General features: G+C 47.6%; 1 protein-coding gene across 2 annotated transcripts in view; it reads right to left on the bottom strand.

The window, feature by feature from the left end:
* Positions 1-14,174, bottom strand: part of Zasp52 (Z band alternatively spliced PDZ-motif protein 52) — a 106,523-nt gene extending 92,349 nt beyond the window's left edge. For both annotated transcript variants that reach the window (XM_050194832.3, XM_055062897.2), the window contains exon 1: positions 13,482-14,174. In XM_050194832.3, the coding sequence (XP_050050789.1) occupies positions 13,482-13,589 (108 nt within the window). In that variant the 5' untranslated portion in view covers positions 13,590-14,174. The remainder of the gene's footprint in view (positions 1-13,481) is intronic.
* Positions 14,175-16,916: the final 2,742 nt, after the last annotated feature.

The following is a 16,916-nucleotide window of genomic DNA, read 5'->3' as shown; positions in this document are numbered from 1 at the left end:
ACTATAGCAGACATGCAACTGAATTAAGATCTGAAAGCTGCTTTAAAAGGATAGGGTGGCCTGTACTAGAATATGCATGCGAAGCTCGGGATCCGTATTCGGGATCGACAGCCAGCCTCTAGAGTCTGTACAGGAGTACGTTTATCTATGTCAGTTACTCACAGGGGACTCCGATCATGAGACGGCAATTTACAGAAGAATAAAAATGGGTCGGATTGCCTGCGACAGGCATTGCCAAATCGTGGCTGGGAACTTGCCACTGTCGTTGAAAAGGAAAGTGTACAATCATTCCATTCTACCGGTGCTAACATATGGGGCAGAAACTTGGAGGTTAACAAAGAAATTCGAACACAAGTTAAGGACCGCGCAAAGAGCGATGGAACGAAAAGTGTTAGGCGTAAGGTTAAGAGACAGGAACAGAGCGGTGTGAATCAAAGAGGAAATGGGGATAGCCGACATTCTAGTTTACATTACCAGAAAGGAAATGGAGCTGGGCGAGCCATGTAATGCGTAGGGTAGATAACCGGTGGACCATTCGAGTAACAGAATGGGTGCCAAGAGAAGAGAAGCGCTGTTGCGGGCGGCAGAGAACTACAGGGATGATGAAATTATGAAATTTGCATGCGCAAGTTGGAATCAGCTAGCACAAGGCAGGCCTGATTGGAGATCGCTGGGAGAGGCCTTCGTACTGCAGTGGACATAAAATAGGCTGATGCTGCTGCTGCTTGTGATTATTATTATTATTATTATTATTACTATTATTATTATTATTATTATTATTATTATTATTATTATTATTATTATTATTATTATTATTATTATTATTATTATTATTATTATTATTATTATTATTAAAGTTTGCTATAGGCATTCCTTTCTTAGCGAGCAGCAAAGGAGAGAGAGAGAGAAACAAACTTTAATGATATGCTGGAGATGTTAGCGTGGCTGATCTCGAGCAGCGAGAGAAGGAAAACAATTCCCTGTGTAGTCGGTGCAGTTAGCCAATGGGCTGTGTAGCCAAAATTTGTTAAGGGTGTAAAAGTGGCATTCTAGAGTTCATTCGCTACAACTGGTCGTGTTTTGTGCACTGATTGTGTTTGTTTCGACGCACAGTATATGACTGAATGTATCGGATATTTTTATCCAGTGTATACATTATACGTTTTTTGTCCCAGTTATCTTTATTCTGTAAGGGATCGACAGTATCACGAATAAATAAAAAAATGAAAGCATAAATAAAAATTAGTGGTCGCTCACTACGGTGTTTTGGAATTAAGCACGATTAATAGAAACAACATAGGCAATCACGAGAACGAACAACCGAGTACAGCACAAATTAGTCATACGCAGGAGTGATGCCACAATTGCCCGCGCCTAACTCTCGCTCAACTGTAACATCACAAAAAAAATGAAACAGAGCATCTAGCGCCTTTCCTTAAATATTAGCACGAATCATTCTTTGCGAACTTCAGGCACTTCGAGTGTATCTATCTAGGCTACTGCGCCGCGGGGCTGGCGGCGCCTACGAATTTGAGCTGCTGGGCGTGTACGCTCGTGTTCGCGTTGCCCGCGTGGTCGCGGCATCGCCGTCATTCGAGTGGAGAGGGGTTTGATAGGGCAGAGCCACTGCACTGAAAGTCGATAACCGGATGAAGAAGGTGGTACCGGCGTCTGCGATTGGTCCGCTTTCCCTTAATTAGCTTACGATGGCTGGTTGAAAATCGCGGTGGCATGCAACGGAAGCTCAAGAATGACGCTAAAACGGATCTTCTCCAAAGAAGAGTTGGTTGAATGAGGTCGTTAACGTGCCGAAAGTGCTCGAAAACGTTACACGGCCACGCAAGAAGCTTTATTATACGCAAATAAACCCATGCTCTCCGGCAGGTGCGAGTACCCAGCGCCTGAGCGATCGACGGCAGCCATCTTTTATTCCTTTCGGAACGGGGCAGCCTGCGGCTATTCAGAAGGAAATTCAATTTTGTTCGGCATATTAATGCACCTTTAACGCGAACACGTCACTTTGACGCGGAGGGTTATTGCGCTTTTGTGACGTCGCGTGACAGGCAGGTGAAGCGGGTGCAGCATGAAAACTTTTGACCAGTAGCCGGGGGCTAATGGCGAAAAGGTGGCGAATGAAAAATAATAATATTTTTTTCGGTCAAATCATGCATAATCAGTGTATACATGTCATATCAGATGGGGAGCTATCGCGGTTTTGGTGACGTCGCGTGAGAGACAGGTGAAGTGGGGGTGGTCCAAAAACGTTTTTGACCAATCGCGGATGGCGGATTGCAGAATTGGAATAGAAAAGTTTGGAATAGTTTTACGTTATAGCGCCCATGAACTTGCATTTTCCTCGGTCTAAGACGACAAGAAGAAAAAGACCTAAGAAACATGGGCCGAATTCACGAAGTCTTCTTAAGTACTGTTTGCCATGGACCGAAAGCCTTTGCTAATATTATGTCTGACGCCATGTCAGGCTGATATCTGCTCTTACGAACCCTTCCAGAATCAGAAGTTGTTTTTTTCTGGAGCAATCAATCAATCAAAGACTGAATTAAGCAATCAGTCAATCAATTAGTCAAACGAACTTTTATTTCTACATGATAAATATGGGGGGTGACGACAAAAAATCTGCAAACTGCAGTTTGACGAGGCTCCATCCCCCTACAGAGTTGGAAAGAGGGGCCCATATTTCGTAGCCTTTCTTTTTTCGTGCATTTTTCTTTCTCTTATCCTTTTTTTTTTCATTAACTCGCACGAACTATCGTTGAGATCGATCCCTCGGCGAGACGGATGAATCATAGGAAGTGACTATAGAGTCACCGGAAAATCGTCCTAACATTATGTGGCCCCCAAAATTGATGCTCGCGCAGGAATAGCTCTTCGGTACCTAATAATCCGGGGCTGAACATTTCTACACTCTTGGCATGGAAAGAAGGATAGAAAGTGAAAGAGCGTACGTATAAGGGTTGCCCACACTGGGCGCGCGCGCTTATCCCCGAAAATTCCCAGACGACGCGACTTGCCCCTCGCCACAAAGGTGCCCTCGCAGCTGTGCATAAGGCACGGGGCCCTCTTATATATTTAGGGGTGCCCGGAATAGTCTGCGTCTCCTCGCGAAGCCACGAACGGGCACCCGCGAGCAAGCCGCCCGCAGAAGCTCCGAGAACGTCTCGGCCTGTGGGGCGGACACGGCGCTTCTCTTCTTGCGCGCCTATAATGCATCGATTTCTTCGAGACACGCTGTTTTATGTACACGTCGTCACAACCCGGCTGCCGTCACATAGACGATGGGACACGTGTGTCAGCAGGAACGATTAGCGTGGAGCAGTTAAAACAATAACGAAAAGAGTAAGTAAAAAAAATAGGCAAACCGCTTTATAAAGAGAGAAAAAGTGGGGCGAGGCAAGGGCCACCGTCCTCGTCGCACTTAAGGACCCTTTCGTAGTGGAAATCGAAGCGCGACGGTCACGTTAATCAGTCCTCACTGCGCAGTAAATCGGGGTCTTAATTTTTTTGTAAGCGTTTTTCCATTGGCCAGCCGTCTACGCTAATTGTCCAGCACCATGCACGATTGGTGGCAAATGTTGTCACGAACAATGCTAGCGTAAGAACCTTTTTTCTTAGTGTGTACGTGTGTATGTGTGTGCGCGCGCGTACCTTGTTATATATATATATATATATATATAACTGTACGGTTTTATGTGCCAAAACCACGATATGATTGTGAGGAACGCCGTAGGTGGGGGACTCCAGATTAATTTTGACCACCTGGAGTTCCTTAGCGTGCATCCAAATGTAAGTACACGAGGTTTTTTTACATTTCGCCCCCAAAAATGCTGCCACGCCATGACCGGTAGCTTAATAACTATATAGGGTGGGGCTGCCGGGAACTCGATGTCGCGGCTTCGATCCCGGCCGTGGTCGCCGCATTTCGATGGGGGCGAAATGCAAACGAGCTCGTATGCTTAGGTTTACGTGCGCATAAAAAAAAACCAAGTGGTCAAAATTATACCGCAGTCTCCCACAACGGTATGCCTCATGATCACATGGCGGTTTTGTCATTTGAAGCCCTAAAACTTAATTTTTGAGATCTTAAATTTAGCAACTGTGCCCCCTGCATAGGATCAATTGTTCTATATCCGAAGCTTTGCGAAGGACGCTTCATCAACCAATAGGAAAACATGCACTTCTTTCTAAGACAGACGCTGTAACTGGCTGTTTCGCGCTAAGGAATTGCTGCTGCTGGGACATGCAATCATGTAGACCAAAAAGAGTATTATCAGTTAATGAACAGTCATCTTCCAGTATAGCGATCGAGAGAGAGCTACTTCTTTAGCATCCATAATTCTTGAATAGGAGATGAACCAAAAGGCGAGAAAAAACAAGGCTCACAAAGTTTGCTCCGCTTCCCAGGAGAACGCCACTCTGCGGAGTTTTCAGTTGCGCAACAGCATCGGGCGTCCTTTGGCTCACCGTAAGCAGACAGTGGAGCCCCGTGCCTAGCACGCGTAATCGTGCGAACAAAAGCGCCTATTGGCGCCGCGGGCTTCATTAAATGTGGCCGCGCTGCCACATCGTGCATGGCAATGCGCGCGTCGCCCGCCCGCCTAATTAGCAATAATTGCGGCGACCCTGAAACTTTTCTCGTGTTACGCATTGCAGCGCGCTTTCACGCAGGCGCACTCAGTTATGACGGTCCGGCACGATTCCCGCAGACGGACGACACCAGACCCCCACGGAGCTCACAGGGGAGCCGCGAGGAATTGCCGAGACAAGCCTGGCCACATTCGCGCGCCGAAAGTGATGTCCCGGGAAACTTGCGCAGCGCTCGCCCACGTGCTACGTACACAGCGATGCTGCCAATGATCAACATACACCTCTCTCTGGCTGAGCGGAAAACCCCGTATATGTGTGTAGCGCCTTGAAACGTTTTGCTCGAAGAAACCTTGCTCGTTGCTTCGTTGTTGGAATGAATTTTCAAGACGCTAGGGGGGGGGGGGGGGGGGCGGGGGGGGGGACGTTCCGGCGCCAACGCGTGTAGCTCCGCGCCACTATAGCCCCCTTTCCAAGCTTTATCTTCTCGTATTTTGTTTAAAACTTCGACATTAGATTGACACAATGCACGCCATAAAAAAAAAAAAAAGACAACACCCAGAAGATTAGCTCGGTTCGCGCGTTTTATTCCCAGCAATTCAAGAAAATGACGCGTTTCGGATGACCTTTCTTCTGCTCATTGCCCAATTGTTAACCGCGCATCAGGGGTGGGGTGACGGGGCGAGGGGGCTGTCTTGTGCGCGAACTGCGCGCACTGCCATTTCGAGGCGTCCGTGAGTAGATTATGCCTCATTACGGCGCTCTCGCTAAGCCTCGTGAGAATCTGCGACCTCGAATATGGCCGGAGCTCACCCTTGAGGGACGCTGCCGTAAGTGTATGTATACGCATAACCCGCGAAGGGAAATGAAGCCCACAGCACCCGTATACAGCGTTGAAGGTATACTGTCAGGCGGGGCCATAAACTTCCGCAGGAAGTGCTAAGGATTTCAGCTTTGCAACGTGATATTGCGGCCTTACGCTATAGGATTAAAACACTTCCAAGTGCTAAGTGTACGTATGCGCGTCACAGTATAGAGCAAGTGCGCAAGCGCAACTGGCTCCTATATTTGGCGGCAATTGTACACCGGTAACTGGGCCAGCGCTCTACTCTTCAAACGCTCTGCTCTTCCAGAAGGGGGGCCATGCCCTATGTCGGCAGCTAACCAAAAGAATGAAAGGTTCAAAGTTTTTTTATTTCTTCTGTTCAGTGAAGATACATACATGCAAGAACGTGGAGAAGGCGCGCAGCTGCTCTACAGATTAAAGAAGAGACCACAAAACTGGGGCGAAGCTAACTTCATTCGGCTCAGCTTAACCCGCCGCCGACGAAGTCGAAATTATGCTCAACGTCAGTCAGGCGCTTGGTTGCTTATCGCCGAAATAAGACACCCTGATAATAAATCCTTTTGTATCAACCCGTCACCCGCAGTCCCTCCTATCTTGTTCTGATAAAATTGAACTTTAAGTTCATAATTAAAAAGAAAAGAAATTGCAGTTCATGGCGTCGCGTTCTAGTGAGGGGAAATAAAGTTCAGCTCCAAGTTGTTCCAGTGGTCGTAGTTCTCTAAACAAAATATTTTGCCACTAGGTGTTTTTTTTTCTTCTCGTAATTAACGCAGTTACCGCATGCAACCAGGTACATTTGACGCCGTTCTGCCCGTCGGTGTCGAAGCAGGCTCAGTTGAACTGTGGTCTGAGGCGAAAAACACCGCGGCGCTGTTCAGGTGATATTCTGGGTTGTTTATCGCTGTTTCTGCGCATACTCGCCATTCGCTTCTCCTTCGACTTTCTCTCCTATTTTTTGCTGATCCCGTTTACCTTTCTTCGGCTTGGAGAAAATATTCTCATTTATTGAAACTCGCTGACCGCGTCTGATTGATCCATACATGAGGTCGACATTGATATATTGCGAGCTGGCTGCCGGTGGCGCATGCGCTCCGACGTCGCGACACGCGACACGTCGAGACGAAGGGAAAGGGGGGGGGGGGGGGTCTGCTTGCGAGCGTTTGTGTTTTTCTGTTCGCTGAGGCAGCAAACAGAAGAGAAGCGCGCGTTGAAGGGTCGCACCAGTCGCGGGAGGCCCGCCCGAAAATAAACAGCGAAGCGCGGTCCGCGCCCTCTTCGAGTTTCTGCGACGTGCCCTTTGGCACTGCCGCAGCTGCAGCAGCTACTCCGAAGCCGACCCCCGTGCGCGGAGTCCGGCGGGATCAGCGATGCGCGGTCGTTGTATTCCAGAGATTCCCATCTTGGCTCGCGGCGGCTGTCTGCGCCACAGCGCTGACAGTTGGCCTTTGCCGTCTCGCGCAACCTACATATACCGCAGAGAGCCGTAAGCGAGAGACATATGGAAATTCGTTTGGCAGTTTCATTTGCAACATCGCGCTTACTTTGGCGGGAGATCAGGCGCGATGAATAACGAAATAGGGAAGGCGTTTCTCCGTTTTCCAACAGCAGCGAACCCGAACGAAACTGCCCTGCCGCGTGAGCCAGCGTTCGCACACGATTCCGCCAGCCTCGCCCACACTGGAGAAACGCGCGCACGGCCGATTGAGCAATGCGCAGCTCTACCCCCACCGTGCTAACTTCGGCATTACTCCGAAATAGATATATTGCAATATATATGACAGCGCGCGTCACGTACCGGCCGAGTCTGGAGGTTTCATCTTCGCCTCCTTGCATAATTTCGTTCCTTATTCTTCCTTCTGTGAACGCATTCTTCTGGAAGAAAACGTCAGAACCTGAGGACGGGAGCGAAGCTTCGCTCGGCGCGCGCGGTTTGTTTCTGCCCTTCTCTCGTGAAAACTTATTTCTCGCTGGCATCAGATATCAGTAAGGAGCGTCTGTGATACGCACGTGCACAAGCGTCATGTAGCTCAGTTTGTGCACAGCTCTATTCTCCTCTTGCGAAGGCAAAGCCTGAGTACTACGGGCAAGAATTTTCTTCGCTGACTGCCATAAGCGCCTCATGGCAACGCTGCGAACACTCGCAATACGTACATGCTGCTGAGAGCATATATACGCGTTCTCCACGTCGGTCACGTGATTCGTAATTTGAATGCAAGTGGCACACACGTATGGGCGTATCTTTGCTTCTTCTCGTCGTGTGCTTTCTTCCATCGAGCTTTATTGCTTTCCGGCGTCATCTTCATTTCTTTTCTGATTTTTCTGCAAAACACTTTCCTCCGCGTGGTTTTCGAACGTCTCACCCCGCTTCTGTGTATACGAGTGAACCATCGTTGACGTGCAGTGGCCGCGGCGTACGTGCGGTCTCTCTTTTCCGCGCCACTTAGAACCGGTTTCGATGATGCTCTCACTCCAAGGGATTGAGTGAACGCGGAGGTTTTAAGCAAGCACGCTATTTATTTTCCTCCGCCTTTGTGACTCACTGAGCCGATGGAATTTCCTATCGGCATCTTCTTTGCTTCAGCCGCTTAAAAGAACGACCTGGAGACACAGGATGCTGCGTCACAGTGGTGTCCAACCTGCCCGACCAAAAAAATAAAAGTTCAAGTAGGCATAAAAGCACCAGGCGGGGCTCTCATGTCACCAGAAATTATAAAGCATTATCAAAGAGCCAAAAATTGATCGCGGTATTGTTTTCCTTTCTTTCCTTTTCTTATTTTTTTTTTAACATGCACAGAATATACTGGTGGGAATAGTTTCGTGTCCAGGAACTGAGCTTGCTGAAGATACTGGACCGAGCGCTGGCAATAGATAAGAGAAGTGGAGAGAGTAGTCTAAGACTTTGCCTTGAAATCTGGAGTCGTCCGAGAAAAAAAAAAGAGAACTGCTACTTATTTTTCAGGGTGTGATGCGCTCTCATTTAATATAGCCTGGCAAGGCAGATGTGAGTCGAGTGAAAGGGGACCTCGCTCCAGCGTACAAAAAGCTTAGCCTCGGACGCGGCTCGCGTCCACTTGTGAAAGCGCCAGCTTTCTTTCTCTCTCTTTTTCAACAGTCATCGACATATAGCCGAGATTCGTATCCCACACGGGAATATGCATCGATATATCTTGTACAAGTAGTAAGCCACTCCTCTTCCTCCAACAGTTGCTATTATTCTCACTATTGTTTCCAAGATGGCAGGGAATGAAAACTCAATTCAAGTACATAAGCTACTGCAGTGTCTAGAAAGGAATAGATCCGCGAATTAGATACAAAACAAGGACTTTAGTTTTACAGTAGTAATTAGAAATCTGTAAATGTATGTTTCAGGCTCACTAGACGCCAGCTTCCCCCCCTTCCCCGTAAAACTGAAAGGAATGCGGCGTCAGGAATGCACGGGCGTGTGAATAAGTTTTAAGTTGCATTCGTGACTCGGTGTGGCGTATGACCTCAACCATGACACTTGCTACTGTGCTAAGGCTTGAGCTGATTGGTACATATTTATAGTATATGCAATGGCACGGAAAATGGCAATGGCACGAGGACGTAAGGACACACAAGATGTACACCACCAGCGCCGACACCCAACTGAGTTTACTAACTCAGATTACCAACACCAAAAGCACCCACTTACAACTAGTAAACTGAGTTGCAAGTAGGCGCTTGTGGTGCACATTTTGTGTGTTGTCGTGCGCTCGCTTTTTCAGCGCCATTTCATCTAGTCCAACTACATTTTATTACACGATGACTCTCATGCCGAAGATGTCTGTATTACCTCTTTCTTTCTCTTTTTGTTGTCGATCTCTCTTTTCTGAAAGACAGACAGATGTGGCGTGGCTGAGCCATATTCTACCTCGGTATCTCCACAGCCATCCGATTGTAACAGAAACGAAAGAATCATTCACCTGAATCGACCGCCAGCTAAGCTTGTCCCTGTATGCACACGACGGCGAAATGGCTTTACTGTCAGGTAAAAACTGAGTGACCAGCACTATGATTTAAATCCAGGCACGAACTACGCTTTACTACCTGTGTTTCCTTAAGCGAAACGAAATAGTACGAGATGTTAGATGCTTGAAAACTGTCGGTCGTTCATATACAGTTAAGGTGTTAAAAGGGACGGGGCAGTCAAGAAAGCAGTGACCTAAGAAGCTGATGGTGGTGGTGGTGGTGGTGGGGGTGATGCTGCTACAGGCAGGCTGTACCCTGGCAGACCTAGCCGCCAATTTCTCCTCCTGAGCGTCTCTTCCTGCGCAAAATATGTCACCATGCTGAATTCGCCATCACCTTTCTGTGAATTCAATCCCCCTCGGAATATTGTAGGTTGTTCAATGGGTCTTATTTATGTTACATTATCGAGTTTTCATGCGGCTAAGTGTTTACAATAAGAAGAAATAAACGACGACACTCATACAATCAGTGTTCGCCATGAGAAGTGGCGCAAAAAATTTTATAGGATACGCAGAATGCAACACGCTCGTTAACGAGAGTATCACATGCAAACGAAGGTCCACGCGTTAGAGACAAATGCTTCCTGTAGTAAAGTACTACACCGGCAAGTACTTCAAGTAAGATAGGACATTCATCATTCAATAACATGTAACCAAATGTAACCAAAACAAAGATGCTTCACTCAGGACATGGCTGCCTATAGTTCACTCATAGGGAACTGTCGCAATGCTGATACGGCGTATAGAACGCCTGAATATGAATGAATAAGCAAGCTTCGCGTCTCTGCATATTCAGAGATCCTTCGTGACCGGCTCATCTCATATAGCCATTACAGCCACATATCGCTTTCCACAAGTGTTTTCTTTTTGTGTGTGTGTGTGTGCGTGTGTGTGTCTGTGTTTGTGCCTGTGTCTGTCTGTGTAACAATAGTGTTTGTAACAATCACAAATACATATGAGCCTTATAACGTTGTTGTCATAAGTAAGCTCACCTGCTGGCGATACGTTTTTATTGTTAGCTTATTAGTTGCCTTTCATTCTGTATATTAATTCTTTTCCGGTAAGAGGGGCACTTACAAACTGCACTCACACATAGTAGATGTGTGCGCAGAAAAACGCGAACGTAAGGAGCAGCACAGCACTGCGCAGTGCCGTGCGTCATACTGTCACAGTCTGCGTTACACCCTATGCAGAAAGTTTGGTCGCGTTGCTCTTTCCGTGCACTTCGTTGTCCGCTGGCAGCAGAGAACCCCATAGCGACGAAGCTCTTCGATAAAAATACATTCGGGGAAGCGAGAGAAAGATTATTCTGCTCTGTGATGTTGCAACTACCGTAGATAACGTGAACGAGGAACTATTGTCGCTTATTGCGCAGTCCTGCAGGCGCGGTAGACTCTTAGTTCGCAATGTACAATCCTATAAGCCTCCAAGCAAGACAAATCGCTTATACGAAAACATAACGCCATACTCTAACACTGAAGAGTCGCGGGTCATCGGAGATTTGGTAGCAGCGCCGAATCCAGGGAAAATACGTTTGAAGATATAGTACGCAGCAGTCTTTTGTCCTTCACCCGAAATTAATTTTTATTTCGAGCATCAAACATTTCTATTGTTCCATTTCTATTGTTCAGTCATCTACTTTGTCTCAAAGCAAACACAATCAACTGTTATGTATTTTTTAAGTATGCAACACAGAATGCTTGATGTATCCAAATTGGTAAACTTCATCCTTCAGCGAATGATTCACCGACGATTCGCCTTGAAAGTTACGGCTCTTGCTCAAGAAAGTGTCAGTTCAAATGCCTTGCAAGTTGGCTCCATCCACATGACGCCTCCTCAAAGAGCATACTCGTGAGGCAAATATTTTCACTGCCATCTGCCAACCATGATTCAAGATAGACTAGTATACTAAACAAGGTCTCACAAACGCCAACAATGAAGAATTCACTGCAGCCTTTTTATTTGGGTGGTGCTAAATTACGGTCAGCTGCGCAAGCAATTATAGGCATTCTGCGCCTATCCGCAAAAGCTACACGCTCTTGAAGCCCCTATAAGTACAGCGCTTCAGCCTTCGTAGATCCACGACGAATTTCACCGCTCTCAACTATCAGATATGCCTGGGCTTTTATTTGCTGCCGATATATATGCATGAAGCTAATCGTATTGGCATAGAGATGGAACTCCAGAACCATGCCAAAGGGCACCCAGGCATCCTCGGGTGCTCTAATCTATATCTTCTTATCACTGTTTCGAACTCTTATACAACGTGCACTTGTGAGCTGCCCAAGAACAAAATAACATTCCCCGGATAGAAGTGGCCCACTTCCATCAATCCAGACCGTTCCATGCCACCACCACGGCGTATCCGTATCTCGGCTTTTTAATTGTTCTCCGAGTATTGTATTCTTATCGCAAGCAGGAGTCGCAATGACATTACGCATTATTTTCGAGCTCTCGGTCGTGCTTCGCACGCGAACATGAACTAGTTGGCATTGGGTCGACTGATCATTAACTATAGCCAAGATAGTCGTACAATCTGCAGTTCAACTAAATGACCATGCTTGAAATGTGGCGAACAAGAGCTGCAATTCCGCACGTTGTCTTTCAAAATGCTGTCTTTCAAAATGTTTCAGCGTTGTCTTTCAAAGCTGCGGCTGTGAACATCTACTCATTCGGTAAAAAACTAAATACCAGCTATCAGAGCGGAGTAAAAGAGTAAGATGATGTGCACACCGTAGATAAGCTAACTTTTAGGCCGCAAACCTAGCAGCGGCGCACGGATCTCGACCCGAAGGAACTCGCGCACCTTGTAGCTAAAATTCCCATTCGGGTGTTAAACATCAAATTTCAACTCTAGCTCGCCTTCCCACATTCCCGAACCCTCTTCTAAACTTACTGAGCGTTACCAGTCTAAGAATTCCAATAAAACACAATACGTCGCAGAATCTCCTACTGCGACTTGGTACATGCGGGTCAACTAGAGCTGAGCGCAGGTGCATGTTTCACGCGAGCTATATTTCCGCAGATAAGGTGAAACATTTTGCACACGGCAACCATTTCACTGCGGAATTTCTTCAGTTTCAGAGGCTCGGGAATGTAAGCATTGATATTTCAGTCTTTTTCGAATTATATGTCAGTGTGCGTTCGATTGGAAACGAATTGGATGAAAACAAGAAGGGGAAGTAAAAAACGAGGGAAAGATGCTGAGCTGTCATTGCCGAAAACGCCGCTATTCAGCGGCCATGAATTACCCGAGAGATGACATAGAAGGCTTCCTCTGGCAGCGTGCCAGGAAACTGGATAGGAAAGGATTTTACAAGGTTGCCCCATGCGTCTAAGACTTGCGGACACAGTTTCTGAAGTCTTTGCACTTTCACTCTTGGATATTCACAGAAAAAGAACATTTGCGCCTTGCTAGTTTGAATCCTTTCTCATTAAAGGACACTTTTAACACTCAACTAATCAACTCGTTTTTTCCCGTCATAAGATATAAAATAAAGCCCGTTGGCGAAATATTTCCCGATTTGGGAGACCAATGTCACAACTACCGAAGACCTCCAGCAAAAATGCACTCATTGCTCACTTAACGAACTTGCACGTTATTTTTAACCTAAGATATGGTTAAAGCGAAACATGACGCGAAACGTCAATTTACATCACTGTCGCGCACGGAGCTCAAATGTCAGACGCGTCATTCGAGCTCGTGCAAGAGGCATATGCAACCAGATGCTCCGTCATCTCTCCCTTTTCTTTTTCTTCCTCGCTCTCTTAAACGCGGAGATGGTACACGCGTCCTCTGAGAAATTTCACAAGGGCGTTCCGAATTTAGCGCCCGCAGTCCGAGCCAAGCGGTCGCTAGCGCCGAGTCAGGCGGGAAAGACGAACGCCAGGCTCGGCCGCCAGGACCTCTATCGTGTGGGAGACAAACAGGCAGCATCGGTCTGACCCGTGGTACTGCTACTGTTGAAATTCGGTTGACTTGTGAGGTAACGAACAACACCGAATAGTTTGCCTGCGAGCCCGGTAGGGAAGAAAATCCCACTTACCCGTTGAACAGAGAGCGGGTATCCAAAGTCTTTGCCGCCAGCGAGCCGGAAGCCCCAGGAGGTGCCTTCTCCGCGCTGAAGCTTCACCGTTATCACCGTGTCAACCATGATGGCCTTTCCTCTATATCTTCAGTAGCAGTAGTAGTAGTAGTGGTGGTAGTGGTAACCTCGTCGAAGGGCCGCTTGATGCCTCGCCGCTTTGTCGCTGTCCAGCTGGTCGAGTCGGTGGAGTCGTCGCACGCCGCCGAAAATTCCCGATGCACGTTTTACTGTTTTCCCTTCCTCCACACGCGGCGCGCACTTGCTCTCTCGTTGGATCGTCGGACCCCCCGCCTGAACACGGAGGAGAGAGAGAGCGCAGAAGTTAATCCCGCGACAACTGGAGATCGGCAGCGAAGGGTTGTGCGCGCGGTAACTCGAGCGGCATCCAAATCGATATACCCCGGTCACCGCGAGAAAGTTTTCCGAGTCGCTCCTCTCTTTTTTGAGTGCGTGCGGGCCAGCCGCTCGGCGGTGCGCGGGCGCGCGCTACAGTCGTCGCTCCTCGCGCGGAAGGTGGGGGGCGGGGGGTGGAAGAATCGCTTCTCGTCGGAGGAGAGAGCGCGGCCGCTTGCGGACTGGATTCAATCCCTCGCCGTGCTGAGCTGAACGGGGCGGCTTCGCTGCCGGACGGCCGGCGCGCGCGAGGCGCGAGGGGAGACGGCGTCCCGTGTGCAAAAGCCACTGACGTCAAGCTTTCCTGCGTGCCTTGTCGCCGCTTAAGAGAGCGCTGCGAGAAGGGGGGCAACGCGAACCGCGTGTGCGCCCGGCACCGGCCTGCTTGCTCTCATAAACGCACGCACATGCACGGGCCGGCCCCCAGCGAGCGCCCGCGCCCAGCACCACTCCGGCGATGCTGGCTCGGGGAGGAAAAGCACGCGTGGCGCACGCGACGCCAACCCGAGTGCCATACTCGCCAGACAGACCGTAGGAAGCGAAACGAAGAAAGAGAAAAAAAAAATGAAACCAAGAGCACGCTCAGTAACACTATCGGTGATCTGCAGTGGGGCTTGGCACGCACTTCACGTACCTAATTCAAGGCTGTCGATCGTTGTTTTTGGCAGGATGCTCTATACTACAACGTAGTGTTATTTATTTCGAGCTAGTTCGTCTTCTTCACTGCTATTAATACCACTGATACTACTACTTCTACTAATACTACTATAAAGTAGTGTTACTTCTAAGAATATTAACATATGTATATATCCTTGGTTCTGCATAAATTCGCAAAACCAGCAGAAGCTATATTTCTTCACACAAATGCTGATAAAACACACAAGTGGAACAGTCGATAACCTATATTTCCTTTCCAGCAATAGGCACTATTGTCTTGGATACTGTATTGTTAAAAAAATCGTCCTTAGGTACAGTGGGCGGTGAGAATTGAACGAGCTTGCACAATACAAACGCAACGTTAGTGCAGACAAGTCTTTCAGCCTCAGTTACCACTTTTAAGCTGGCCGCAAGCACTGTAAGTTAGGTGAAAGAATAGAAGACCAATAACAGCCCAAAGTTCAACCTGGGTGTCGCAAATTAGTTCCTTAACTGACCCGATTGATCCGTACACCCTACACCAATACAAGTTCTATAAAAAAGACTACTGTACAATCTTTGTTATTAATATCCTACAAGTCTTGATTTATCCTCGTTGGACTGCCGGATCTTTGTGGCGCGGGCACTTTAAGTAGTATTTCATACCGAAGTCAGGTTATACCAGTTTGCCTCGGTGTATACGCGAATGCTTGTACGCGGAATTCGACTGCGACCTTCACACGACTGTTTATTTGCTGGTATACGTTCACCGCTGTTTCCGCAACGGCCGCTTACATTGTTCTCTACGTTAGTTACGTGCGCCAGAACGCCAGGGCGTATAGCGAGTGTATGGACACACAGGGAGGGCGGCTGCGCTTTCATGGGAATAGTAGACAGTTTTAGTTACACGTACGTAGAGGCTTCACGTACGCAAACGTGAAAAGCCTACGTACCTTACGTGCACGCCATCTGAAACGCTTTTAGCTACACGTACGCGACGCACGCCAATAGGGACCCCGTAGCCACATCTATCGGGAAATGTGAACACGGCGGTAGCCAATTCGATCCTGTCGCCGTGTTTCAATGCAAGCCGTCTGCGCGCGCGCGGCCCGCTATCGCTTGTTCGTGATCTCGCGGAACTCCCACGCGAAGCTGTCTACGTGCGCAAGAAACGCACGCAAAGAATTGAATCTCACGTACGTCCGTGAGACGCGCGCGCGCCCGCTACGTTTTACGCATGCGCACTGCTGACACGTAGAAGCTCTACGTACGCAAAGCCTCTACGTACGTGTAACTAAACCTGTCTAGTGACAGCACCCTACGTACTTGCTATCGTGCCTCAAGTATCTGTTGTGCCTGTGATAGCGCAATGTATCTGCTCTTCTTGTATGTAATGACGAAACGCCTCCATAGAAAGCTCCCACCGGAGCTTCTACTTTTCCAGGACACAGTGAGTATAGATAATGTCCATACATCAGCGCTTCTCAATTCTGTACGTAGTTTCATAAAGATGAATAAGTAAATGAATAATAAAATAAATAATAAAGAAAGTAAGCATAATTTTCTAAACCGAACACTCCAATATACATTTCAAGGAGGGCCTTAAATACTTATCTCGGTCTGCTGAGCAGGCCAGTCATTTTACAAAAGTGTCTTGCGGGTTCTTAAATGTTTTCTTTTTTTTTTTCATTCTCTCTATTGCTTACCTCTCAATTTACCTAACCATGTGCAGCCACAGACGCCAGAGGTCAGAATCGTGAAAGAGAAAAAAAAACAACTCATTTTGTGAGTGAAGAACGATTTTACTAACTTCTCTTAGCTGCTTGTTTTCGAGTTTATCTATAGATGATTTACCCCCTCCCCCTCTCATTTCTCCAACCTCTTTATTTTTAGCAGTTTTGCCTACTTTCCTTCAATTTCTTTCTGTTAGTTATTTGGATCATCTATCTTTAACAACGCATAACATAGGAAGAGACGGCAATGTAATCATATATTTCTCAAAATCTGAGCTACTGCTGCGAGCAGGAGCGTTGTCCCGATACACCTGCCAATTTTCTTGCCCCTAATTTAGAGAGAGATGCAAATGAGAGAAAGGCAGGGAGGTTAACCAGACTTACCCCTAATTTATGCGGTGGAATGCCTCGGTAGCCAAGAAAATAAGCAATACGGAGTGCTGCGAAAACGTACTGCTTTAACATATGAGCCACCGCGGTAGCCCAATGACTATGGCTTTGCACTGCTGAGGTGGCGGGTTCACTCTCGGCTTCGCCAGCCGCATTTCGATGAAGGCAAAATGCAAAAAAAAAGAAAAAAAAAGAAATGCGCAAGTGTTGTGTGCACTGTGTGCCCATAAACTAACCTCGA

Source organism: Dermacentor andersoni, chromosome 1 (genome assembly GCF_023375885.2).
Source record: "Dermacentor andersoni chromosome 1, qqDerAnde1_hic_scaffold, whole genome shotgun sequence".
In the NCBI taxonomy this organism is placed as follows: domain Eukaryota; kingdom Metazoa; phylum Arthropoda; class Arachnida; order Ixodida; family Ixodidae; genus Dermacentor; species Dermacentor andersoni.
This window is presented reverse-complemented; position numbering and strand designations above follow the sequence as displayed.